General features: G+C 43.9%; 1 protein-coding gene across 5 annotated transcripts in view; it reads right to left on the minus strand.

Annotated features, from left to right (window-relative positions):
• Positions 1-21,219, minus strand: part of FGD5 (FYVE, RhoGEF and PH domain containing 5) — a 232,916-nt gene extending 211,697 nt beyond the window's left edge. For 3 of the 5 annotated variants that reach the window (XM_042451714.1, XM_042451716.1, XM_042451713.1), the window contains exon 1: positions 19,558-19,757. In XM_042451714.1, the coding sequence (XP_042307648.1) occupies positions 19,558-19,570 (13 nt within the window). In that variant the 5' untranslated portion in view covers positions 19,571-19,757. Of the gene's footprint in view, positions 1-19,557; positions 19,758-21,111 lie in introns of those variants that run through there. The other 2 variants (XM_042451717.1, XM_042451715.1) reach the window with 2 other exon arrangements.
• Positions 21,220-25,835: the final 4,616 nt, after the last annotated feature.

Raw genomic sequence — 25,835 nt, forward strand, 5'->3', positions numbered from 1 at the left:
TTTTGTCACACCTTTGTGAGGGGCAGCTAGCATGGGTTCTGAATCTGAGACATCTTTTCTCAGTGTCTGTGTCTGTGGAGTGGAATGGGTCTTGCCCAGCTCTTGGGTGGATTCCTTTCCTGCACCCTCTGGTGGGGGACCACATTGGTCATCTGCCCATGTGGGTCCTTTTCTGTCATCCCCATGGTTTTGGCATCTGTTCAACGGGTCAGGATTATCGATCAACAGGTTGGCTGGCTGATTTCTGGATCTGGACCCATGACTGTGCCAACCCTACCAACAGCTGTAACCAATAAAACATGTGACCTACTTCTTCCATTTAATTAATGTGTGGTCATGTGTTATTTTATGTGGAGTAAGACTTACCCCTCAACATGCAAAATAATTCTGAGAGACCCTGTTTGTATTGTTAGACAAAAAAACAAACAAACTATGAGATGTACTCTGTTGACAGTACTCTTTTTTTCAAAAAGTCACCTTTAGTCAACAAATGTTTTATGCTGTACAAATCTCTTTAGTTCAAGTTGGAAGGTGCCTTGGAAGTTATCTAATCCAATCCCCTTCTCAGTGCCAGATCTGCAATGCAGGACCCAAATACACGGTCCCTAACAGATGGATATCCAGACTTCACCACTTCCCCGGGCAATTTGTTCCACTACTGAATAGCTCTTAATGTTAGCATGTTGCTTCCAATAGGCTCTTTCAGATGGAGAAAATATGGCTGTTGGTCTGTGGATTTGTTGCTGTCATTCTCAGGATGTTTTTTTTAAATAGCCTGATGATGTTTTTGTTGTCCTTTACTATTCAGTGGTTATCCCCAACACCAACATTTTATTCCCACTCAGAAGGTGGTTAAAAAGAACCAAAAACAAAATAGATCCTGGATATATCACAACAAATCTCAAAGGGATTGTATGGTTCTACACTTTTGGTTCATACTAGGGTCCTTGGCCACTTCTCCTTCTGAGTGCCTATGGGTGAGTGGAAAACATATTACTTATAGTTTAAGATTTTTATAACACTGTTTCTTTCTTTTTAAACTAGGCATGTCCAAACTGGGGCTCAACATCCACAGTCAAGAGTGAGCAAAGACACAGAAGAGTTGCCTATAGCGCTATAAAAGCTGAATGATTGCTTCCCTGCTATTTCCTCCCATTGCTGTGAGTTTTGACTGCTGAAGTAACTCTACACCATCAACTATGTAATAGCCTTCAAGATACCTGGAGACAATTGTTGCTTCTTGAATAGATTATAGGAGTGAATTTATCCCAAAATATTCTGTCATCCAGATCAATTCAATGTGGGCACGGTCAAGTCTAGCTTGCAATTATATTCATTTCAGCAAGAGGAGTTCAGTAGAGATCTTTCACTGAGGTGAATGAGACTTAAAACTGCTTGACTTCAGCTAGATCATGCTTCTTCCAATGGCCATGAAGCAGCAAGATTGTATTCAAGGCAGAGGAAAAAGGGCTACAATTGGTGTCAACATAAGTTCACTCTCCCCAAATAATTCCTTCAGTGGTTTAGCTTTTTCCAAGAGCAATGCTATAAAGGGCAAGTCTCCTTGGCAAGCAGCTTTCTTTTGTTTTAAAATCACTGCTAGGGCTCACAAAAAACTTTATGATTGATGCTCTTGACAGCTATTGGCTCTGTTTTAGTTACAGAAGAAGAAGGCAGAGCAATTTTCTTTACCACACCCCACTTCAGGATATCACAACAAGTTTACTTTCTTCTGGTATGAGATATACAGAGGACTTTCCCCTGCCTCTCAGTCCAAATCACAACTTGGTGTGCCTATTCCAGTTCCAATTTATTTTGAGCAAGTTGGATTAAATCACTTAATCTCAGACACTCCATTACATGAAATACAATTTCACTTGTCTGATAGCAACTTCACAATTTTTTAAAAACTTTGAAAAGTACACCTTAAAGAGTTAAATGGAGAATGAAGACCCATGGCCCTGCACAGCTTTTGAATGATAACTTCCAACAACACTGGCCATGCTTACTTGGAGCTAATGTAGTGCATCTTGGAGTGCAGCTGTAATTTATAAAAATTACTTTTCTAGTTCTAGAGGTACATTATTACTAAATAGTAAAGAAACAATATTGTACAGTTCAGCAGGTGGGTCTATATGGACTCTTGCCCTGGCATGAGTGCAGAGGTGATAGCAAAGTGAACCAAAAGACATATTTTGCATCTCATGACAGAGGCTAATTGCAAGCAGATTTTTTTAAAGTAACAATTTCAGTTTCTTTTGAGAAATGGGGAAGGAAAAACAATTTTTTTTCTAATTAAATTTTTACTCAGTTTTTACAATAAAACACAAAATCTGTAGAACAGAGGCCCGTTCCGGACAGGCATAAAGTACGTGCTGAGCACGTACTAGGTTTATAATCATAGAATCATAGAATCATGGAGTTGGAAGAGACCACAAGGGCCATCCAGTCCAACCCCCTGCCATGCAGGAAATCCAAATCAAAGCATCCCCAACAGATGACCATCCAGCCTCCGTTTGAAGACCTCCAAGGAGGGAGACTCCACTACACTCCGAGGGAGTGTGTTCCACTGTCGAACAGCCCTTACTGTCAGGAAGTTCCTCCTAATGTTGAGGTGGAATCTCTTTTCCTGGAGCTTGCATCCATTGCTCCGGGTCCTAGTCTCTGGAGCAGCAGAAAACAGGCTGGCTCCCTCCTCAATATGACACCCCTTCAAATATTTAAACAGAGCTATCATATCACCCCTTAACCTTCTTTTCTCCAGGTTAAACATCCCCAGCTCCCTAAGTCATTCCTCGTAGGGCATGGTTTCCAGACCTTTCACCATTTTAGTCGCCCTCCTTTGGACACTCTTCAGTTTCTCAATGTCCTTTTTGAATTGTGGCACCCAGAACTGGACACAATATTCCAGGTGAATATAGTGGCACTATTACTTCCCTTGATCTAGACACTATACTTCTATTGATGCAGCCTAAAAACGCATTGGCCTTGTTAGCTGCCACATCGCACTGTTGACTCATGTTCAACTTGTGGTCTACTTGGACTCCTAGATCCCTTTTCACATGTTGTCTCCTTAAGCCAGGTGTCCCCCATCCTATATCTGTGCATTTCATTTTTTTCACCCTAAGTGCAGTACCTTACATTTCTCCCTGTTGAAGGGGCGTCCTATCCGGATGCCCCTAACCCTAGTACGCACTCGACGCGTATAAAATGGCAGCGCCCGTTCTACACGGGCACCGCCATCTTGACATCATGGATGCATAGCGTCCACATGTCCCGCAACAGAAGTGAAGTCGCGAGTGCATCATTGGCCACTTGTGGCACCACTTCCGGGGCGCAAAAAGAAGTTGCGTCCAGGAACCGTGCAGTTTGACCGCTGTGGTTCCCGGACACATCAACCTGCGGTGCCGGCAGACCACCATTTTCAGGCAGTCTGTAACGTACCAATGACAACAACAACTAACTACAAAGGCCAAGGGTATGTATCTGATGAATAATTATTCTGCAGCAGAATAAAAAAATTAGTTCTCAGCAAGAGTCTGGCTTGTCCATCTGTGAAGCAGGAGGTTGGATCTGGTGGGAGTGATGATTAACATAGTCAATAAAGATCATCCACTCTTCTTGAAATGTGTCAATATTTTTGTGGCCAAAGCAAAACCTCATCATAGCAGACAGTTTCTCCATCAACCACATACCCTAAATTCTAGACCACCAGTTCTCAATGGAGAGATCACCTGACTTCCAACATTTGGCTACCTCTAATCTGGCAGCAGTAGTAAGAAAAATATCAGTTTTCTATGTTTCTAGTTAGAATTACAGTGCACCTGCGTCATATGCAGGTGCCTTTTATGCGTCTTCCAATTTATGCTGGAAGCCCTGCGCCATTTCCTGAATGGCATGTGCGTCGCGGTGCCACGTGCACAAGCCCCATTATCCTCAATGGGAACTTGCCTTACATGGCAGGGTCCAGAACATATCCCCTGCGTAAGGCAAGGGACCACTGTACTTTTAACAAATACAGAAAGCCAAAGAAAAATTGGACAGAAATTTATAGTTTTATCAGTGATACATGGAATTTGATAAAGAACTGCATCCCAAAATGTTCTCACTTTAGGACATTCAATCCACAAATGCATATAAGATCATCTAGTTTTACAACCCCTCCAGCAATCCGGAGAGAGTGTTTAAACCATTTTAGATAATGTTATAGATGTGAGATACCATGTATGGATGGTTGTCAAAGTATTCTCCCTCACAGATGCTGAATGGGATTTGTATGGGGGTGAAGACCAAATTTGAGCCCATGCTGTGTCTGAAATTGTGGTTTTCAATTCTCCTTGCCAAAATGAGTGCATATATTGGCCTTTCCCATACGTGTGTTCTGGAGAACACACCATCCCTTTAGTATGAGATGCAGAGTTCAAATAAAAATTTTCAAAAAAGGAGAGCAGACATGGAGATTCACCTGCCAAGGCTAGGTGTGATGCAAAGGAAGCAATTTGGTGTACTTGAAGCCAGGTAATGTTAGTTTGGTCTAGGGAAGTTTTTATGGTGGTGGTGGGCTTTGGTAATCTACCAAAAATCAAGTCTAAGGTGCAGTAGAGTCCAATAACTTTATTAGTGGGAACTGATCATCTAAGTGAGAAAGAGGATGCAAAAAAGGGGCTTAATGAGAGAAGGCCCCGGAGCTAGTATGTGTATCCATTTATGCCAGATGAGTAGGGAGCTAGATAAAAACGAATTAGACAACCTACCAAGTTTATGTTTTGAAGTTTTGGTGTAGAGGCAAGTAAATTCAGTGGACTTTATATTACAGTGCGCCCGTGCCATAGGTGGGTGCCCCATATGTGGCTTCCTGCTTACGCGGAAGCCATGTGATGGAAGAATGAATGGCACGTGTGCCCATGGCGCATGCTCTCTCCTGCGCCGTGAGCATGAGCCCCATTCAATTGAATGGGACTTCAGCTTATGCGTTTTTCAGCTTACATGGGGGGGGGGGTCTGGAAAGGAACCCCCACGTAAGCCAAGGGACCACTGTATAAACTTCTAGATGTACCCATCTGGTAGAACTGTTGTCCTTAATTAATTGAATAGTTTGGCTGAGTTGGAAAGTCTGGAAATATAGTGCAATATCTGGGACTACCAGACCACTGGTTGGTAGCGATGTGTCTAGCAGATCTGGGAAATCTAGGTCTCTTTTTATTGAAAATAAGTTGATCAATTAATTTTTGCTATATCTTGAATCTAGATGGGGGAGAAGTCAGTGGGGTTGTTTGAAACTGGGAAAAGAGTTGAGGGATCTTGACTAATGCAATCCTGCCAAGAATGGAAAGATTTAAAGCCTTCCATTCTTTAGATTTACGTAGCATCCATATGTCTACCGGGTTATAATTTCAGTGTATGAACTGCTGGGTGTCTTTGTTATGAAGTGTTTGGTCAAATAACAATTTGTAAAATTCACCTGTGAAGCCATCTGGGCTGGAACTCCTGTTCTGTTTCAGCTTAGAGATTGTCTTTTTGAGTTCATCTGGGTGAATAGGTTTGGTTAACTGTGATTTATGAGAATTTTTGAGCTGCTTCTGATTTAGAGATTGTATAAATAGGTCCATGTCCAAATTTTGTTGCAGCTCAGAGGTACAGAGTATTGAATAAAAGTTTTGAAATTCTTTCATAATTTTGTCATGAGCTTTCACTTTCAGGGGAAGTGAGAGTGGATATGGTTTTCCTCCCTACCTTACATTTGACAACTCTAGCAAGGAGTCAAGAATTTTTGTTGTAAATTCATAACAGTAAGATTTAGTGTAATGTAAGGCAGTTTGAATCTTTCTATTGTCAAGAGCTGCCAGCTCCACTTTTTTCCTCTGGAGTTGAATGAATACTTGTGAAGTGAGTGATTTTTTAAATGAACTAATGATAGCTTTTCTATCTCTTAGAAGGGGCTTTCCATCTTAGCTCCCTTAAATCTCTTTTGTGTAGCCGCTTCCTTAATAAGCCTCTGAGGACCACCTTCAGGGTATCCCATAACAAGGCCTCTGATGTCTCACATGATCTGTTTTCAAGGTAAAATTGTAAGTTCATCTTGAATCTGTTTTTTAAAATATTCATTTATGAAGAGATATGGATTGAATCTCCAGATATACGTTTTTGGTAGATCAGGTCCAAGCTGCTAGGTTAATATTGTGGCAGTATGGTCTGAATAAATGGTAGACTCTACCTGTACATCAGCAATGTTAGGTAGGGATAATGTTAGAATGATGAAGTAGTCTATTCTAGAATAGGTGTGGTGTGTGTTTGAATAAAAAGTGTAGTCTCTACAAGATGGATGTAGAGCTCTCCAAGGGTCTATAAATCCATGTCTAGTTAAGAGATCAGATACTGGTGATGTTTTCTTTTTCATCTTTATGGATAGGGGGTGGGGGATGTGATTTGTCTAGTGTGTGATCTAGGACTACGTTTGCATCACCTCAATAGTGATATTGCCCTCTGCAATCTTCCCTAAGGCTTGTAGGGAAGAAGCCAGAAAGCCAAACAGGCCAAAATAAAGCTGCTTGGATGTATGCTGTTTAAATGACATACTGTATGCATCTTAAGAGGCCAGAAGCTGCACCAAAGCTGTGCTCCAGTCCTTGAGACTGGAGCATGGCTTTGGTGCAGCTTCTGGCTTCTTAGGTTGCATGCATCATTTAAAAAGCATACCTCCAAAGTGACCCAAGGCAGCTTTATTTCAGCCTGTCTCTTCAGGCCCAAAGTCATTGTTTGGGGAGCAAAATGTGTCCCATGTGAAGTTTTCATTGGCTAGGATAACTTTCAATATTAAGGGACAAGCCAAAGGGTCCTAGATTACATTGTCAACCTGAAAAGGACATGTTTTAGCAAACAATATCGCAACCCCTCTGGATTTGTTAGAATTTCCATTTGTATATTGTGAGTCAAAGGGAGATTGTGATAGAATGTTTTCTGTGTCTTTTCTATGTGTTTCTTGGGGGAAAAAACAATGCTTGGTTTAAGTTTTTTCAAGTAAATATTAACCTGCCTATGTTTGAAGGCCGGGGGGGGGGGGGGGGATCTAAGTCCTTTTACACTGGGAGAGACAATCTTAATTTTGTCCATGTTTTAAATACTTAAATTAAGAAATGCTTAGAAGATACTTCACAGTTTGTCACGTGCATAGTATTCAGTGCCCTTCAAACCCAGGACTTTTTAAGAATGAGGGTGGAGGAAGGGGACTCATAAGGCTCCAGTTTAAGAAATATAAATCCCATTGCCCAAAAACACAAACAATTAACTATAACACAATACAAACAACAATTAACAGAAGCAACCCAAGAGGTGTAGTACGAGGGGTGAGTCTCACGTCTTGATCAAGCTATTGAATGGCAATTCCCTTCTAGGGTGTGTGTGTGGGGGGGTGAGCATTATTGACATATATTATGGGGGAAAGATCTCAGTAATCAAAGACAGAGAGAGGAGAGAAAAAACTAATTTTAAAGTGTAATCATAACAACAATTACATGTATTGGGGAGCTTGGAATTGTAATTGATTACTTTTTATATGTTCCATACATACCCTAATTTAGGGACCAGATCCTGTCTAATCTTAGATGCTTAATAAATGCCTGAGAGACTGTTGACAAATACCAGGAGCTGTCACCTATATTTCAAAGCAAGGAACTGGTAAAACCACCTCTGAGTGAGTAATCTTTGCCTAAGAAAACCCTATGAAATTCATGGGGTTGCCATAAGTTGACCAGTGATTTGAAGGTACATCCACATATACACTTTTAAAACATACCTCCCCATGTTCTGAATAAATATGGCCATCATAAATTTGTCAGGGACATTTGTGGCCTCATTCAAAAACAGCATCTGTATCCAGTGCTGTCCAGACCCAAAGTGAATGAGGAAAAAACAGGTACTGATCAAACAGGGTAGGATAGAAGGAGGTCACCAGTAAAAGGGGAGGGGGCTAAAGTCTCAAACTAAGGTGAATGCTTTTGATTCCTCTTTATGACACAAAAGGGAATGCACTGTTTGCTACAAGGACTTTGTTGGAAGTCTGAGCCAGATGGTATGAAACAGGGAAGTCTTAAGGGAACCATATACAGGCAACTTCATGCTGCTTCTTACTGGCATTATTTGACATTTCTATGCCTCTCATCTGAACCCTGTTAGAAGGTGTTTTACTGCTGTATCTTGCAATGGACCACACTTTCAGAAATCACCTCCTCATATTTTTCCAGTGCAGATGGCTTGATATGTGCGTATACAAGAGAACAATTTATTTATTTTAATTAAGCCAAATCTTCCCTAGGATAAAGAATCTCAATATCACTGTGGAGACAACTGGACTTTTAGTACATATCTGCATCTGCACAGAGGTTTGAATCCCACCTTGGGAGAAGGATGGAATATAAATTCACTAAAATAAAATAAATTCACAAACAAACAAACAAACAAATAAATAAAAGGTTCCACAAAGTTTGGAAAGTTACTTTTTAAAAGTATTTGTTTAGGAGAAATTTCCCAGGAAGTTTAGCCCTTTTCCCCCAGGATGTAGACTGGATTTGTTAAGAGCCAGGTTCCTTCCACCAAAGTTTGTGCAGAGAAATGGGTTGAATCTTTACAAAGTCCCACTAAGACCAGCTTTAAAAAAGAAAGAAAGAAAGAAAGAAAGAAAGAAAGAAAGAAAGATGAGCAAACAGAATTAAAGTTATGTATGAAAAATGTACTATTTTTTTCTAAATATACATCTAGGTTTCCTAAATAACTAAAGATAATTTCAATGTGATGTTCTCTCTTTCACAGTTTAGTGAAGCCACAACTCTGTAACTTCAAAAGTAACTAAAAGTTACAGTTACTCCACAAATGGAATGAAGTTATTCTTTGTTATGTTACTATCACAGTATGACTTAGTTATATTTCTTTGTATTGGACAAAGGAATGAATTACATGTAACATCCAAGCTCCAATTTTTCACCCTAGATTTGTGAAGAGCAAAAGAAATCATGAAAAGTGTGCAGGATTCTCAAGCTGTAAACAACCCTGTTGATTTCAAGACCTGTGTCAGTAAACCACAGGGGGAGAGGAGACTGCAGAAAGACACCCTGTGCCTGAGGAAAACTGTGATCAGACAAATCCATGTGTTTCTCCTCCCCTTATTGTTTGAGGTTTCCTTGTCAGCCTCTGCCTCTTCCTCTGCTTGTCCAGTTCCCTCTGGGTGAGACAGGGTTCCAGCGGGGCAACATCCCTTTTCGGAAAGCCCATTCAGTTGTGATTTCAAAGACTGAAAGCATTTCTCATGCAATGATCTTTCAGGCAAGAGACAAACAATTTTTTTTTAAGAAGAAAAGGAAAGAAAGCTGGAAAATGTGATAAATGCCAGGTGGATGCATGGATGTTCTCCTATTCTGTCTGTTCAGAAAGGCCTTGTATGTTATCAGTGTACTGAAAATATTAACAAGGTTCACATGTAACAGATTAAGCAGGTAAAGGATACACCACAGTGGAGATCATCACGCAGAGGGCAACGATAGGAGCAAAGCACAATGCTCCCATCTTATGGCGCAATAACATAAATATTAGCAGGCAACGTCGTGCTGATCCTGTCATTAATCCCATTAATGAGGTGGAATTGTCCCGTCATTTACCCCCATTTCTCATTAATGGATTATCCAGTTAATACCAAAGTGACAGGACAATGCCACTTCACTGACTGGATAATTACAGGATAAATGCAATGTGTTTGATAATCTTCACGCGATCGCGCCATAAAGACAGGTGCATCATGCTTCACTCCCATCCTTATCCTGTCCTTATCCTCCATCTGATAATGCTATAGTGGGGCAGTAAAATGCAGAATGAGTGATGTCTCATCTCCAGCCCCAGGGACAAAATTCTGTGACAATCCCTTCTTTAAAATAGAAACTGTAAAATACAGTAATTCCCAACACACCATCAGGTACTGAAATGTAATTTAATGCATAAGCAGGCTGCCCTGGTATCCTCCACCATTTTGGATGGCAATTCCCATAAACCAATTGCAAAAAAACAATGGTGAGATCTTTCTAGTACCAATTTGCACATCTCAATTTACCCCTTCTATCTGGGTGAGTAGCTGGAAAGGTGTAGTGCCATGGTGTAGTGGTTTGAGTGTTGGACTAGGGCTCCAGGAGATCAGGATTCAAATCTTCGCTCAGCCATGGAAACCAAGTGGGTGACTTTGCGTAAATCATACTCTCTCAGCCTCAGAGGAATGCAATGACAAACGTCCTCTGAACCAGTCCTGCTAACAAAACCCTAGCATGGAGACATTATAAGCTGGAGGTGATTTGAAGGTACATAACAGCCACAATAGCATCTGGGTGTATAACTTGTAGTGTGTTTAGATTTAGTTGAGACCTACATATCCCTTGGAAGAGGCTCTAACCGCAAAGTGCATGTATATGTAGTAAAAGCACAAGTTAAGTCCCTGTAAATATCTAAATTTTAAGTGTGGGTATGTGTACACACACACACACACACACACACACACACACACACACCCTTCTTTCTACCCTAGCCAACAGCTTTCCCCATATTTGGAGTGGTTTATGCAAATAAACATTCTGGGCATCTATTTGCCAGAATTTCTCTAATTGAAATGTACCACTGGGTTCTCTAGGTAGGAGAAAGAGCTACCAGTGCACATCAGTGGTAACTGCAAAACCTGATGTCTAGAGATTCAAAGTAGAAATTGATAGAATTTTTCTATCTTGTAGCTGATCACAAATGAAAGACGTGTACTGTTGTTTCATGTAATGAGTATTGTTTTTTATATACAGCTCTTACACTCATCTTCACCTTTGCAAAATTAGAAATAATAATCATAATAATAATAATCATAATAATAGTAAAGTTTATTTATATTTCCCGCCTCTCCCAAGGATCGAGGCAGAATTACATCAGTAAAAATGATACAATAATTCAAAATACGATCAATAAAACACTAATACTGAATTAATCGACATTCCTATTAGTTCTCTAAATAACAATTCATCAATTTGTGGATAAGCCCGGAATAAAGCCTATGCTGAAGAAATCTCTGAGAATGCCATCATTTTGTGCTAGGGAGAGTACAGAAAGGCAACAGAGGGAGAGATGGAGAGAAAACAAAAGGGAAAAGCACCAGAACTTGGAAAAATTACTATTTTGGACTATGTCTCCGGCAATTCTGGTGGCTGTGGGATTCTGGAAGCTAATGCGGAAAAAGGTGCTTTCAAGCTCTAATCAGTAATCGTGTGTTTTTAGCTTAATTACTAGCCTTAATATCACCATCAGCTTAATTATGTGGTATATACCTCGTACAATACCATCATATTGCAAATAAATGATGGTGAATGGACTGCACCAAGGAATTCCAGAAGAAAATCAGCATGTACTTTATAGACTATAGCAAAACCTTTAACAGCACAGATCATGAAAGACTGTGAAACACCCTTAAAGACATGTGAGTGCCAACTCATATGATACTCCTGATGAGGAATATGATCTCAGGACAAGAGGCTACTATCAGAACAGAACATGGAGAAAGAGAATGGTTCCCATTTGGCAAAAGGGACAGACATTCCTTTCAACCTATCTGTTCAACTTGTATGCAGAACATATACGAACATATACGAAAAGCAAATTTAGACACAGAACGAGGAGTGAAAATAGGAGGAAGGAATGCTAACAATCTAAAATACGTAGATGACACCATAGCACTAGCAGAAAATCTCACAGACCTGTAAAAATTACTGAGAAAGCACAAGGAAAAAAGTGCAAAGACAGGTTTAGTGTTGAACATAAAGAAAACAAAAATAATGACCAAGGAAAATCTACACAATTTCAACCTAGACAATGAAGAAACAGAAATAGTCAAAGAATTCTCATACCTGGGATCAAACATTGATAGGAACAGGGATTGTAGCCAGGAAATCAGAAGAAGATAAGAATTGGGCAGGTGGCTGTGAAAGAATTAGAAAAGATCCTAAAATGCAAAGATATACAACTGAACACAGAAGGTAGAATCATACAAGCCATTGTATTCCCTATTACCATGTTTGGATGTGGATGTTAAAAAACAAAATAGGAAGAAAATCAATTCATTCAAGATGTGGTGAGGGAGAAGAGTGCTGAGGATTTTGTGGACAGCCAAAAAGACAAACAAATGGGTCCTGGAGAAGATCAAGCCAGAAATCTCCCTGGAAGCCAAAATGATAAAGCTGAGGCTGTTGTATTCTGGACACATCATGAGAAGAAAGGATTCATTAGAAAAAACAATAATGCTGGGAAAGGTGGTGGGAAGTAGAAAGAGAGGAAGACCACATGCTGGAGGGATGTAGGAGAGCATGGGAATCAATTGAAGGAATTAAGCAGAGCGGTGAATGACACAGAGTCTTGGAGATGTCTCATCCAGAGGGCCGCCATGGGTTGAGATCGAATTGAAGGCAGTTAACAACAACAAAGATACCTCAACTAAAGATATAGTACTGGTAGAAAAGCTGTCTTTCAAAGTATAGCATCTTTTCAAAGCACAATTTGAAAATCACCCAGTCCGAAAGAACAACCTCATTCATGAGGTAACCCTAAGATAAGTTCATTGTAAAGATGACCATGAGAAATGTATTATGCAGACTTAAGTCCAGTGGCTCAACTCCCTAACCTCAAAGCAAAGGTCCAGAAAGAATGGGCTGATCTACTTACATTGTCAGGGTACACCTGTACACATAACTACTCCTGACATTTAAGCAGATGTAGATACCTTTGCTCCTTTGAATGGTAGATATCTGGGTCAAAGGGACTTTGACTCAATCCAAATAAAGCAAAATGTTAACTGAGGCGGGTTACAGACCGCCTATTTGGGGCGGGCTGCACCCGCCCCTTTCCCCGGTGTATCGGGGCCTCAGTGGCCAGAACGGCAGCCACCGAGGCCCCGATCTGCCGCTTTTCAGGCTGCGGGGAAGTGGCAAAACGCCGCTTCCCCGCAGCCTGAAAAGGGGTGTCCTTGGGGCTTCAAGCCCCAAGGACACCCCGCGGCGGCGGGGAGGGGGAGAAAGGGGCCGCTTGGCCCCTTTCTCCCTTGCTTCGCTGGGCGCAGCCATCTGAAGGCTGCGCCCAGCGAAGCAAAGCGGCGCCTCAAACCAGGAAGGAGCTCCAAAAGGAAGCTCCTTCCTGGTTCGCGCAAAGGGCGCCCTAGGCGCCCTGGCGCGGAGCGAGGACGTGACGTTCGTGCCGCCCCATGTAGAGGCGGAGCGGCCGTGACATCCTCATGACGGCGTCTGTCTGGAACGGCCGCCGTCATTTTTTACGCGCAGAGCGCGTATTAGGATTAGGGAGGTGCAGAAGCCTGAGTTTCATTTGACAGGAACAGAACTTCAACTGGGTACTTGCTGTGCCCCAAATATCCTCTGTCTTGATTTGGTAGGGACAATTCCAACTAACCATCTGTCATTCTACTTTTTCAGCTGATTTTAAAATGTCCCAGTTTCTCTCTCCTCCCCCCACATTTCCCCATTTTTTAGCTTATTTCAATGCTCATGTATAAATCTAGAAATTTTAGTCAAAAATTGACACAAAAAACATGGGCCGACTTATCCACGGGTCAAAATAAGTACTGTACTTTAACTCTTATCAAAAAAGGAACCATCCCTTGGTGAAAGGTGAGAGCTAAATCACTTCTCGGAGCACCCAGAAGCATCAGTCCCCTCTACTCATCCATCCAGCCTTTAGGGTAAACACAAACAGTTATGCCTGCAAATTTTAAAAAAGTTTTTAACAATGTTTTCCTTTGCTTCATCCTTTACATTCTTTGTTACATTTTGCTAAGTTTTACCCTCAACATATCCACGGGTCATGTTACAATCCATAATTTTGACCCCAAAACCTGCCCTCGACTTGTACGTGAGGTTGACTTATAGTTGAGTATATACAGTAATGCAAAATGAGTTCAAAATGCAAAAGATGCAAATTTCATTCAATTAACTTGACAGGAGAGGAGACTCAGGCAAAAGTAAACTTCTGCAGATTCTGTGTTATTCCTTATCAACGTTTGCCAACTTGATCACACTCTGATGTTGCTTGACCACATGTGTCCCTGTCTTCACCTTGTGAAATGTATATTATTTATTTACTGAACTTATATCCCACCTTTCTCCCAAAACAGGATTCAAGGTCGTGATGTTGGAGGGTATGGGCCCATACAAATGAACTTATTGTGTGGAGGTACTGATGACCCTTAGAATCTCCTCTTCCTCCTCCTTGCTACTGCTGCTTTTTGGGTCTACTGTAACTTAGGCCCTAAGAATGGGCAGCAGTGGAAGTGGTAAGCAAGATCTCATCCCTTCTCCACCGAGGTTATATTGCCCAAAGACCACCACTGTACAGAACTGTGTACTTCTCACAGAACTGTAAAATGAATGTAATGAATGTTCTTCTATGTCACCGTCTCTTAGCAGCCTCAGTAGAACTGAAAACAACTGTCTGGAGATCAATGGACAATACTGAATATAATAAAGAGGAAGAGAAAAGGGGGAAATATTTTTTTATCATCATTTATTTGAGCTCATTTCAGACATAATCCAATAGGATGAAGTCTACAAATGCTAATTTCTGCTCCTTAGGCTATCTTAACCAGCCAATAAACCACACTTTAATAGGGTTGTGCAGATAAGCCATATTAACATTTTCTAGAATTAAGATAAATCTGGAACATATGCTTTGTGACCTGGTTGCCATATGTTACTGAAAGTGTAAAAACTGATGGGCTGGCATGATTTACAAGGAAATAATTCCTGCCAGAGTAGTTCAGTAGATGTTACAAACCATCAGAGCTGTCATCGAGAGCATCCCAAGATAAAATAGTAAATAATTTCAGGATGTCACTGATTCCACAGTCCTCAGGTTTTACTCTTTTTTCTCTGGGTGTTGAGCACCACATTACAGTTAAGAGGAAAGTATGGCGAATTGCAAGAGATGCAAAACTCACATCTTTCAGAAACATCACTCCCAGCGAAGCGCTTTCTCCTTTACAGGACCATCCAATCATTTCTAGAACAGCCCTCCTGGTGGTGTCACACATTTTTAAGCTGTGCTCCTTAGTCATTTGGAGCTGAACATTTAGCTACAGGAAAAGAGATTCCACCTAAACATGGCCATCCAGTCTCTTTCTTTGGAGGTCTTTAAACAGAGGCTGGATGGCCATGCTTTGATTAAGAGTTCTTGCATGGCAGGGGGTTGGACTGGATGACCCTGTGCTCTGTTCCAACTCTATGAGTTCCAACCCGTCAAGAAAATACACTCACAAAGATTTGGGGAGGGGGGGGAAACTCACCCCGTCAAAATGGCTGCCCAGACACCTCTCTCCCTCTTCTCCCTGGAAAGGACTGAGCTTGTAATCCTTTGGCAAAATTTATAAAAGCTAGGTTGCTAGCTGCATCCCAGTTACTCACAGAATCCACACCCCCTCAGGAAAACACATTCACAAAGGTTTGGAAAAAAACCTTACCCAGTCAAAAGGTCATGTCATCTCAGGTGGAGGTGGTGGCCAGGAGCGCTTGGTACCAACTTCAGTTGTTACACCAACTGCGCCCCTACCTGGCCCAGGGGGACCTTGAAACAGTGGTACTTGCACTGGTAACCTCTCGTTTCGATTTCTGCAGTGCGCTCTACATGGGAACCTTTGTACCAAGTTCAGAAGCTTAAACTGATCCAAAACGCTGCAGCCAAATTGGTCACAGATACATCTAGGTCTGACCATATTACTCCAATATTAAAATCATTACACTGGCTGCCAATCAGCTTCCGGGCCCAATACAAAGTGTTGGTCATTACCTTTAACGCCCTACATGGCTTGGGTCCGAGTTATTTAAGGAAATACCTCTCCCTACACAATCCGTCCTGCACTCTCAGAACATCGGGGAAGTAAATACTGGAATATACAAAGACCAGACTAACCACAACCCCATAAAGTGTTCACAGCTGCGGCCCCCACACTTTAGAGCAACTTACCGGAAGCGATCCATGCTTATCACCACCTTAGATGCCTTTGAGAAAGCACTTAAGATGGATCTCTTCCGGTGGGCCTACCCATCTGATCTTTTATAACTGATCTTAAAGAATCTTCCACACTTGATTCAATAGTACAGAAACAGATGATGATTTGGCTATTTTAATTACTGTGCATGTATTTTTATATGCTTTTATTGACATTTTGTAACTGTATTGTTTGATTTTATCCGTTGTAATCCCGCTTCGATCGGCAGGGAGAGGCGGAAAATATAAATAAATGTTGTTGTTGTTGTTGTTGTTATTATTATTATTATTATTATTATTAACTTCTCCTATCCAGGCTAAACATTCCTAGCTCTCAAAGCCACTCCTTATAGTGTACAGTTTGCAGACCTTTCACCATTTGGGTCACCCTCCTCTGGACATACTCCAACCTTCAACATACTTCTTAAATTGTGATGCCCACAACTGGACACAGTATTCCAGGTGAGGTATGACCAAAACAAAATAGAGTGGTACTATCACTTCCCACAATCTAGACATTATACTCCTATTGCTGCTGTCTAGAATTGCATTACCTTTCTTAGCTGCCGCATCACATTGCTGACTCATGTTCAGCTTCTGATGCACTAAGAATTCTAGATGCTTTTCACATGTACTCCCATCAAGCCAGGTATCATCCATCCTATATCTGCATTTCACTTTTATTGTCCAAGTATAGTTTCCTATATTTCTCCCTGTTGAAATTCATCTTGTTACTTTCGGCCCAGCTTTGTAAAAGTCATTTTGAATTCTGATCCTGTCCTCTGTGGTATTAACTAGCCTTCCCAATTTAGGGTCATCTGCAAATCTGATAAGCATGCCTTCCATTCCTTCCTCCAAGTCATTGATACACACACACACACATATATATATATATACACACACACACACTCACATATATGTACACACACACACACAAATGAAAATACATTCTCATTATAACGTGATTTCGAATCGCCCCATCCGCAGATGCCCCAGATCAGACCCCGTGTGATAAATGCCCTAGGACCTGGAGCAATGGATGCAAGCTACAGGAAAAGAGATTCCACATCAACATTAGGAGGAACTTCCTGACTGTAAGGGCTGTTTGACAGTGGAACACACTCCCTCAGAGTGCAGTGGAGTCTCCTTCCTTGGAGGTCTTTAAATAGGGGTACAGATGGTCATCTATCGGGGATTCTTTGATTTAGATTTCCTGCATGGCAGGGGGTTGGACTGGATGGCCCTTGTGGTCTCTTCCAACTCTATGATTCTATGAAAGAATCCACAAATGCAAAGAGCAATCTTGATCAATATAAACAAGCCACTTCAGGCAGATTTCACCTCCACTGGGAGCAAGTCTTTTGCCAACTTCATGAGTCTTCACTGCCTTTCCAAGGGTCCTTTTCTTTGTATTACGACAGGGATCGCTCACAACAATACATTGTGTGCCTACCCACAGCCACTGTCAGGACTACAGTAACAAATGGTACATCCATGTCACTGAGGTGGTTAATCCACACCAGTCAGTCCAAACCTTAGAGGGGCTGAATCTTGTCCTTAAAACACATCCAGCTTCTACAAGTTGTTCTAAAACCTAGAGCAGACTCAGGGTCCCAATGAAGTCAACCAGTTACCATTAGAAGCTACTGGTGGTGGTTGTGGATGTTAAAATATTCAGGCACAATGATCCCATGAGCCCTGGCACCACTACATCCCACGGCAGTTCTTCAGACGTGATGAAGGAATGTGATGGAAATTGCTGTAAGACTATTTTTGGAATGCATTTTGCAAACAGAAAGAAACAGAGACACTGAGAGAAAGTGTGGTAGTGGTCACATGCAGTACTGTTACCCCCTTTTAAAAAGGGACCTTCTTGGTGTGACTTTGGGAAGCTATATAAAAAGCAAGTCCCTCTTCTGCGCATGCGTGTGTGTGTGTGTGTGTGTGTGTGTGGCTGCAGGTTGCCAGCTGACTTCGGAGAACCCCATGCATTTCCCAAGGCTGAGGCAAGGAATACTAGAGGTGTTTTTGCCAGTTCCCTCCTCGGAAATACTACAGCACTTGGCATTCTCCCATCCAAGTCCTAACGAGGGCTGATCCTGTTTAGCATCCAAGATCAGACCAGGTCCGGTGCCTTCAATGGGAGAAGATCCTTGTTTTTCAATAATAAAAGCTCAAAACATTCATAGAAATATAAATTCTTGCTTCCCTCAGTCATGTGCCAAAATGGAGGACCTTTTGGAGTTCCTGCCGGACAGAAACCTAAAAGCTCAAAGCGCTCACAGAAATGTCAAGGCGTGCTCCTTAGCCCTGCTCGGAATGGAGGGCATGGGGGCACTCTTCCTCCCGGACAGAAGGGGGCCATGTAGGACGGGGCCTGGAAAAGGAGGACGACGCCTGGTGCCCCCCCCCCCAGTCGGGCGAGAAAAAGCTCTTCCTCGGGGACAGGAGGCGGGAGAAGGGGGCAGCCTCCAGCCCCTCTGCCCCCCAGGGCCACCACGAGCCCTAAAAAGCAGAAAAGCCGGCAGGGACCCCCTCCTCGCTCCCAGCCCCACTTCCAGGAAGGGAAGGAAGGGACGGGAGGCGGAAAGGAGGGGATCCAAACGGGACCCCGGAGAAAGAGAGAGGGAGGGAGGGAGGGAGAGAAGGAAGACAATTCTCCTCCTTCATCCCCTCTCAGGAATCCTGCCACGAAAGCCCCTATCACGGGGCAAGAGGTGCTCAGAGGAGGTGCGCCATTCCTTTCTCCTGAGGCCGAGAGAGTGTGACTCCTGGCCGAGGAGCGGGGGATTCGAACCCTGCTCCGCCGCCCTCTCTACCCCGCGGCTGGCTCTAGCCTCGCCCTGGGAAGTCGTCAAGGCCACAAATAATGGGGGGACGAAGCCCTCTCTGCCTCCAGAGAAGGAAGAAAGAATGTGCTCCGGGGGGAAAAGACTCCCCGAAGCTGCAGAAATTGGAGAGACGCGCCTGGAGCCCCCCTGGGGGGCCGCCCTTGGCCGCGAGTCACACTCTCTCAGCCCCTCAGAGGAAGGCGAAGGCAAACGCCCGGCTGTGGGCCAATCTTGCCATGAAACCCCCAGAAAGTCGGGACTCGGGAACGACCTGGAGGCGCCCCCCAGCGCCCCCGAGTCCCCCCCCCGGGCCCCCGCCCCCTCCTCCTCCTCCTCCTTGCCCATGACAGGGGCAAAAGGAACGCTGCTTCGGCTTCTGGCTCCACAAGGCAACGACCCCGACCTCAGGAGAGTCATTCCCCATCCAAACTCCCAAGGCGACCGACGGGGGGGGACTCAAGAAGACATTGACAAGGAGCAGTCAGTAGTTACAAGACAACAGGAAAAGCAGAAGGGAGTCAGGGGAGTCTGTGGTGCGGAGACTCTCCTCCAAGGCCCCGATCCCTCCTCAGAGCAGCAGAGGAAGGCTCTTGCCTGCAGCCCCGGCGGAGAAAAAGAAGGCCCTCCTCGGCACCCCTTCCCCCATCTCCTCCTCCTGCTGCTGCTGGTGCCCTACCTGCGTGGCTCATCTTCCGAAGCCCCGGAAAAACCCCTTCACTCAGAGCATCTTCTCCGGAGGCTAAAGTCCCGGCCGGGGCCTGGAGGTCCCTTTCTGCTCTCCTTCTTCCCTGCCTCCCTCTCAGCTGGCCTCGGGGCCCAGGGGCCGAGCAGGGAGCTGCTGCCTCCTGGGGCGCCCGGCTTCCCGCCTCTTTCTCCTCCCAGGCATTGCCCTCCCTTCCCTTCCCTGCTGCAGAGAGAGGAAGCCCTTTGGCTCGCCGAGGGAGGCAGGAGGGTGGGAAAGCGGAGCGGCGGGGCGGGGGCCCAAACACAGGCACTTAAAGAGCCCTCTCCACTTCGCCTCAGGGGTTTCTGCTGAGGCTGAGAGAGTGCGACTTGCTAAAGGTTAGTCCCCAGGTGGGGGACCGAGCGGAGATTCGGACCCTGCCCCCCCGACTTGTGGCGACCCTCTCCTGGGGCTTTCCTTGAGGCTGAGAGAGTGTGACTACTTGCTCCATACGCCCAGTGGGTTTCCTTGGCCGAGCGGGGATTCAAACCCTGTTCCCCCAGGCTTACGGCGACCCTAAGGCGGCCCTATCTGTCATGGGGTTTTCTTGTCAAGACTGGTTCAGAAGGGCTTTTCCCAGTGCCTTCCCCTCAGGCTGAGAGAGTGTGACTTGCCTAAACCCCGGGGGGGGGGTCTCCAGAGTCTACCACTCAAACCATTACGGGGCCACACTGGCTCTACACACACGAGAGACAAGCCAAAGCTTTGGAGATGGGCTAGAAGAAGAGCCTGGATGACACACATCATGCTCTCCAAGGGAATGCAAAACGTGGCTCTGCGACTGCTCTCCTCCTGTCGCCCTCCTCTGAGGCTGCGAGAGTGTGACTCGCCCGAGGCCACGGAGCGGGCATTCGGTCCCCGGGCCCCAGAGCCGGAGTCAGCCCCCTGCACCGCAGCTGCTGCTTTGTCTTTGGGGGCATCGTCCTTTGCGAGATGGACTGGCCAAGTCCCTGACTCTCAGCCTCCTCAGGGAAGGAGGCCAGGGCAAACCTCCCCCGAAGAAACCTTCTTGCCAAGAAGGCCCCAGGACAGGGACGCCATCAAGCAGGGAGCAGGAGGAGGGGGCGCGGGGGGGGGGGGGGGGAAAATTCAGGGAGGAGGGGGGGGGGGGGGGGGGGGGGGGGGGAGGGAAAATTCAGGGAGTAGTGGGAGTAGGAGTCGCATGGAGCCACGGCAGAAGTAGAGGTGTCGAACCGGGTTATTGCTCCAGTGTGGATGAAGCCACCAGACTGGAAGAATAACCCGGTTTGGCATCGCTTTAATTTATCTCTGGCTCAAGGCTGCTGTGGAATTCTGGGAGTTGCAGTTTGTTGTGGGACCGAGAACGGAGCCTTGAGCCAAGGCAATTTAAAGCGGTGCCAAACCGGGTTATTCCTCCAGCGTGGATGCAGCCAGGGAAGGAAGGGCTGGGTGGCGGATGGTCAGGGGAGCCTCCCAGAAGCATCCACCAGGGAGACCCACCCCTCCATCCCCCACATTTTCGGCTGCCGATATGTTTTGCTTTACCTGAAATCCTGGCACTCCTCCTCCTGGGGATGATGGGACTCCTTCGGGGAGCAGCTGGTCCTGCGGTCCGATCCAACCTCAGCCGGGGAAGAAGGAGGCGGCGAAGCCTTTTAAACCCCCCCCTTTTTTTTAAGGCTCAGTCCCCCTTTCCCCTCCCTTCCCCTTCTTCTCTCCCAATGCCTCTTCTTTTCCTCCTCCCTTCCCCTCTTCTTTCCGCCCTCCTCTTCCTCTCCTCCTCCAGCCTCATCGATCACCTCTGGATGTCCAGAAGGAAGGTGGCCAGGACTGTGGAGTACGGCCATTTTCGAGAAAGGCAAGCTGAGGCTAGGCAAGAGTTGCCCCCTTTTGCTCTATGCCTCTCCAGTTTGGGGAACTACCCTTCAAGGAGGATCTCTCCAGACAGAGCAAGGGTAACCAAAGCAGCAGCATCTGCACTGTGAAGAATGGACTTTAATTGCCCCAGATCATTGCAATGAGATTCTGGGATTTATAGTTTTGTGACATAGTTCGGAGAGACAAGGTGGAATAGTGGTTGGAGCGTTGGACTGTGACTCAAAGAAGACCAAGGTTCAATTCCGAGCTTGGCTATGAAACCCATTAAGTGACCTTGGGCAAGTCACACTCTCTCAGCCTCCTCAGGGGAAGGCAGCAGCAAACCTCCTCTGAACAAATCTTGCCTCCCCAAACTTCCATGATAGGATGGCCTTGGGGTCGCTGTAAGTCAGGAATGACTGGGAGGCATACAACAACAACACAGCTATTTCATGTTCTCTGTCAAAGAGCTCCAGTGCCCCACCAAGCTACAAAGTCCCAGGATTCCACAAGGATTTAGCCATGATAGTTAAAGCGGTGTCAAACTGCATTAATTCTGCAGTGTAGCAGAAGATGGAAACAGACCTGTGAGGGAGCTGGGCTTGTTTTAGCTGCGGAGGAGAGGACTGAGGGGCAACCTGGCAGCCATCTTGAGATATTTGAATGGTTAGCAGCTTGGAAATGGAGTGAGCCTGTCCTCCTTTTCCAGGACATATCCTACATTCCAACCTTCTGTTCAGGAGGAATTCCAGAATGTCCTCCGTTTTGAGCTTGACTAAGAAGCATGTTTTTAGATTTCTTATGAGTGTTTTTATGTAATGTTCTCCATTTTTCTTGAATGTCCTACATTTTACAGTGTCGTGTCCTCCTTTGTAGTTAGGACATCACCCACTCAACTCAGTGGGGTTTACTCTTAGACTGAGAGCCTATATATTGCTTCAGAATAGTATAAATGTCTGTCAGCAGAGTTATGTTTCACAACCCCTGTACTGAATACCAACATAGTGCAAAGTATGTAGATAAGTGGTCGATATGCTTGGCTCGACAAACCATGGTATAACTGAAATATGCAGTGTGCAAAGGCAATTACATACAGTGTACAATCACACACCAGTCTGTGCATGTTAATGGACTACCACAAGCACAATGGTCTGCATGCGCAACTCCACTTACACTCTTATCAGCATGCTCTTACACATTGTCCAACAAGATAACATTTGAGTAGCACAACTTAGGTCCTCAGATGTCACTAACAAATCTCAGGTTTGTGGTGAGACAAAAGCTGTCTGTGGTGTCTGAATTGTATTGCCTGCTGCGTCCCTTATTTTAAATGAAATAATGCATGTCACCATCTAAACCACCCCCCTCCATTAAGCCCACAGTCTAGTCTTACCCAATTGTCTTGCTTGGGGAACTGACTAACTTCCAATTTCAGTTCTCATTCCCCCCAAAATGGATTATTAAGACTAATAATAGCATGATGATAAGCAAGGTCAAAACACTAGAGAGAATGTACTTCGAGGGGATGGTTATCACTGGAGGAGAAAGAGTTTGGGACTAAACCAAACAAGTGCCTTTTCTACTGATGCAGCTGAACATAGCAGTGATCCTGTTCACAGAAAAGGATGTGAGGAGGAGGCACACTTGCTAGCCATTAGTTCTATATGCCATGATTTCTGAAGAAGGAGAGAAACTTTCACATTTTCCAGCTCAGATAATACAAATTCTCCAAACAATCCCTTGTTAAGCTGCATCCACACTGCAGACAAAAACTGATTTGACACCGCTTTAACTGCTCTGGCTCCATGCTATGGAATTCTGGGAATTGAAGTTTGTTGTTGCTCCAGAGCAGAACTTATATTGACCCTGCCTCATGGATTCGGTAGCCTTAAAACCATATAAACAGGTAGTTGTTGCTACACACTCATGATTTAGCCTGGAGAACGAAGTCAGCCAAGTACAAAAAGAATGAAATATTGAGACAGAAGTAATGCATGATGCATATTCACATAAAAGGATTGGCTAAAAATGACACCTTTTAAAATGACTGGCAGACCTGGGTCCCATTCTCACTTACAAATAAATCGGTGTGCGATCCAAATCGATGGATCGATTTCACAGTGGAGCATGGTTCCCACTACATTTGCCCTGATTGCATTTTTTTCCCTCTAAAATAATCCACTTGTGGTTCCCATTCATGAATGAATCAATTCAAAATGATTTGGTTCCAGCTGGTTGAAGGGGAAATTTAAATAGATTCTGATCCACACGTGGTTCTCATTTGTGCAGATTCTATTTATTGAAAAAGAAGAGGAAAAAATCAGTGTCAAAATGACGCGGGTTAAATGGGTCTAGCACATGGACCCCCTCTTGGAATCGCTTCACCGATTTGGATTAAGTGGGAACCAGGGTCATTTGAACCAGGTGAAACCAATTCACAATTCAATTTAAAAGGTAGTGGGAATGAGACCAAGGACCCAAAAGTGATGAAATTATAAATTTTCACCTGAACACCTTTTAAACAAAATTGTTTATTGCAAAGGTGAGACTGTGCCTCAAAGCCCATTTCAAGACAAACATTGACTAGTTTACCTCAGATCAGCTTGGAAGCATTCAAACAGGGGTACTATGCCCTTACTCAAGTGCTTACAAGATCTCTAATCAAATCTAAGACCCAATGAAGCCTACAAGCCACTCTCTAGTAAGAGTGTTTAGAGCTGCAGCCTAAAGTATCAGAGCAAGATGGAATAAAGCCCTTTTGGGAAACAGAGTGACAAATATTTTAGAACTGCAGTTACATATAGAGCATGAGACAGCCTTCCCTAACCTGATACCCTTCAAAAGATTGCAGAACCATGAGCTCACAACTTCCATCATCCTTAGGTACACAGCCATTGTGGGTGATGGACATTGTTGTCCAGTACATCTGGAAGATGCTGATATTCTATTGCATCTACACTGCAGGATTAATGCAGTTTGACACAATTTTAACTGGGATTAATCTCTGCCAGAGAGCTCTGGTCCAACAAATTACAAATCCCAGGATCCCATAGGATGGAGCCATGACAGACAAAGCAGTCTCAAATTGCATTAATTGTGCAGTATGGCAGCTGCCTTAGAGAAGGAACTATTTATCTTGTTTTATGGAGACTGGATTGACTGTGGGTCCAGTTCCAGGTGTCCTCATTGCTAGGCATGAGCCTGGAGTCATCCACAGCTCCAGAATATTCATCCAATTGGCCATTGTGTTTATAAATAGCTCAGAGCAGGATGCTGGGTCCAAGAGTCAGTAGCGCCTTAACTTATTTTACTGAACTGCTGAATATTCAGCAGGCGGATTTGGAGAGAGGAAAAAAGTCCTTGATCACAATATCTGAGAACAACAGAGTTTATGTAGAGCTGTTAGATGTTCAGAGAAATCCTGTAAATATTTTATGTGCCTGGAAATTATTTGTATTTGGCAGATTACGTGCTCCACTATAAGAATCAGTAACAAATAAGATTTCATCAGCAAGGTAAAAATGCACAGCAGCCTTGTTTCTTGCGGCAATATTTCATGTTTATTTCAGTCTAAAACATGGAACAAAGATGCTCATTCCTATCCCATTTACAGTGTGGAGGCAAAAAAGAGACATCACATAAAACTATTCATTACTCTGGTTTCATTATAATCCTGATTAACAGCTTTTTATGGAAAACACACCAAGGGTACAGGAAAAGGTGAAGCAATAAAAAAGAAGACAAGAGATTAAGATAAAACCATTTAGCTGGGGCAAAGATAATTGAACCCCATATGTTATATCTTTAAAGCTTAGATACGGAATCCATCCAAGCTTTACTATTCAAAAATTATGAGTTTTATTCAGTGGTCCTTTGTGGCACCAGTGGGCTGTTATGGCTTGACAGTTCTTCCTAATGCAACTGTCTGATATGATATATATATATATATAACACAACACTATTATTTGTGTGTGTTTCCCCTATTGGTAATTTGAGTGCAAAATCTTAACTGAAATATGGCTTTGACAATGGACTTGCTTTTGTGAAGCCTCAGTTCACAATATTCTGAGATGCCCACAAACGACAAAGAAAAAAATGACTTGGGTACTTTTGATGTCAGGTATGCAACCCCTGAAAACCAGAAATGGACAAGTTTTGGGGGTCCAGGAACCATTTTTCCAGCCTCACAACCTGTGTGATGGGGATGCAACATCCTCCTTCCAAATTAAACCAGAAGTGACCCAAAGTATCTGGTTGTTTCCATTTTTAAAAATCCACTTTAAAAAACAACAAGTAAACACCCTGCTTCTTTCCATTTTATTATTTTTTTAATTGCTAAACAAAAAGCATTATTCTTCCATGGGAGAGATTGTGAAAAAAATTTCCCCTCCAGGGGACTCCATCTGTAGTAA

The sequence above is a fragment of the Sceloporus undulatus genome, chromosome 2, assembly GCF_019175285.1.
Source record: "Sceloporus undulatus isolate JIND9_A2432 ecotype Alabama chromosome 2, SceUnd_v1.1, whole genome shotgun sequence".
NCBI lineage: Eukaryota > Metazoa > Chordata > Lepidosauria > Squamata > Phrynosomatidae > Sceloporus > Sceloporus undulatus.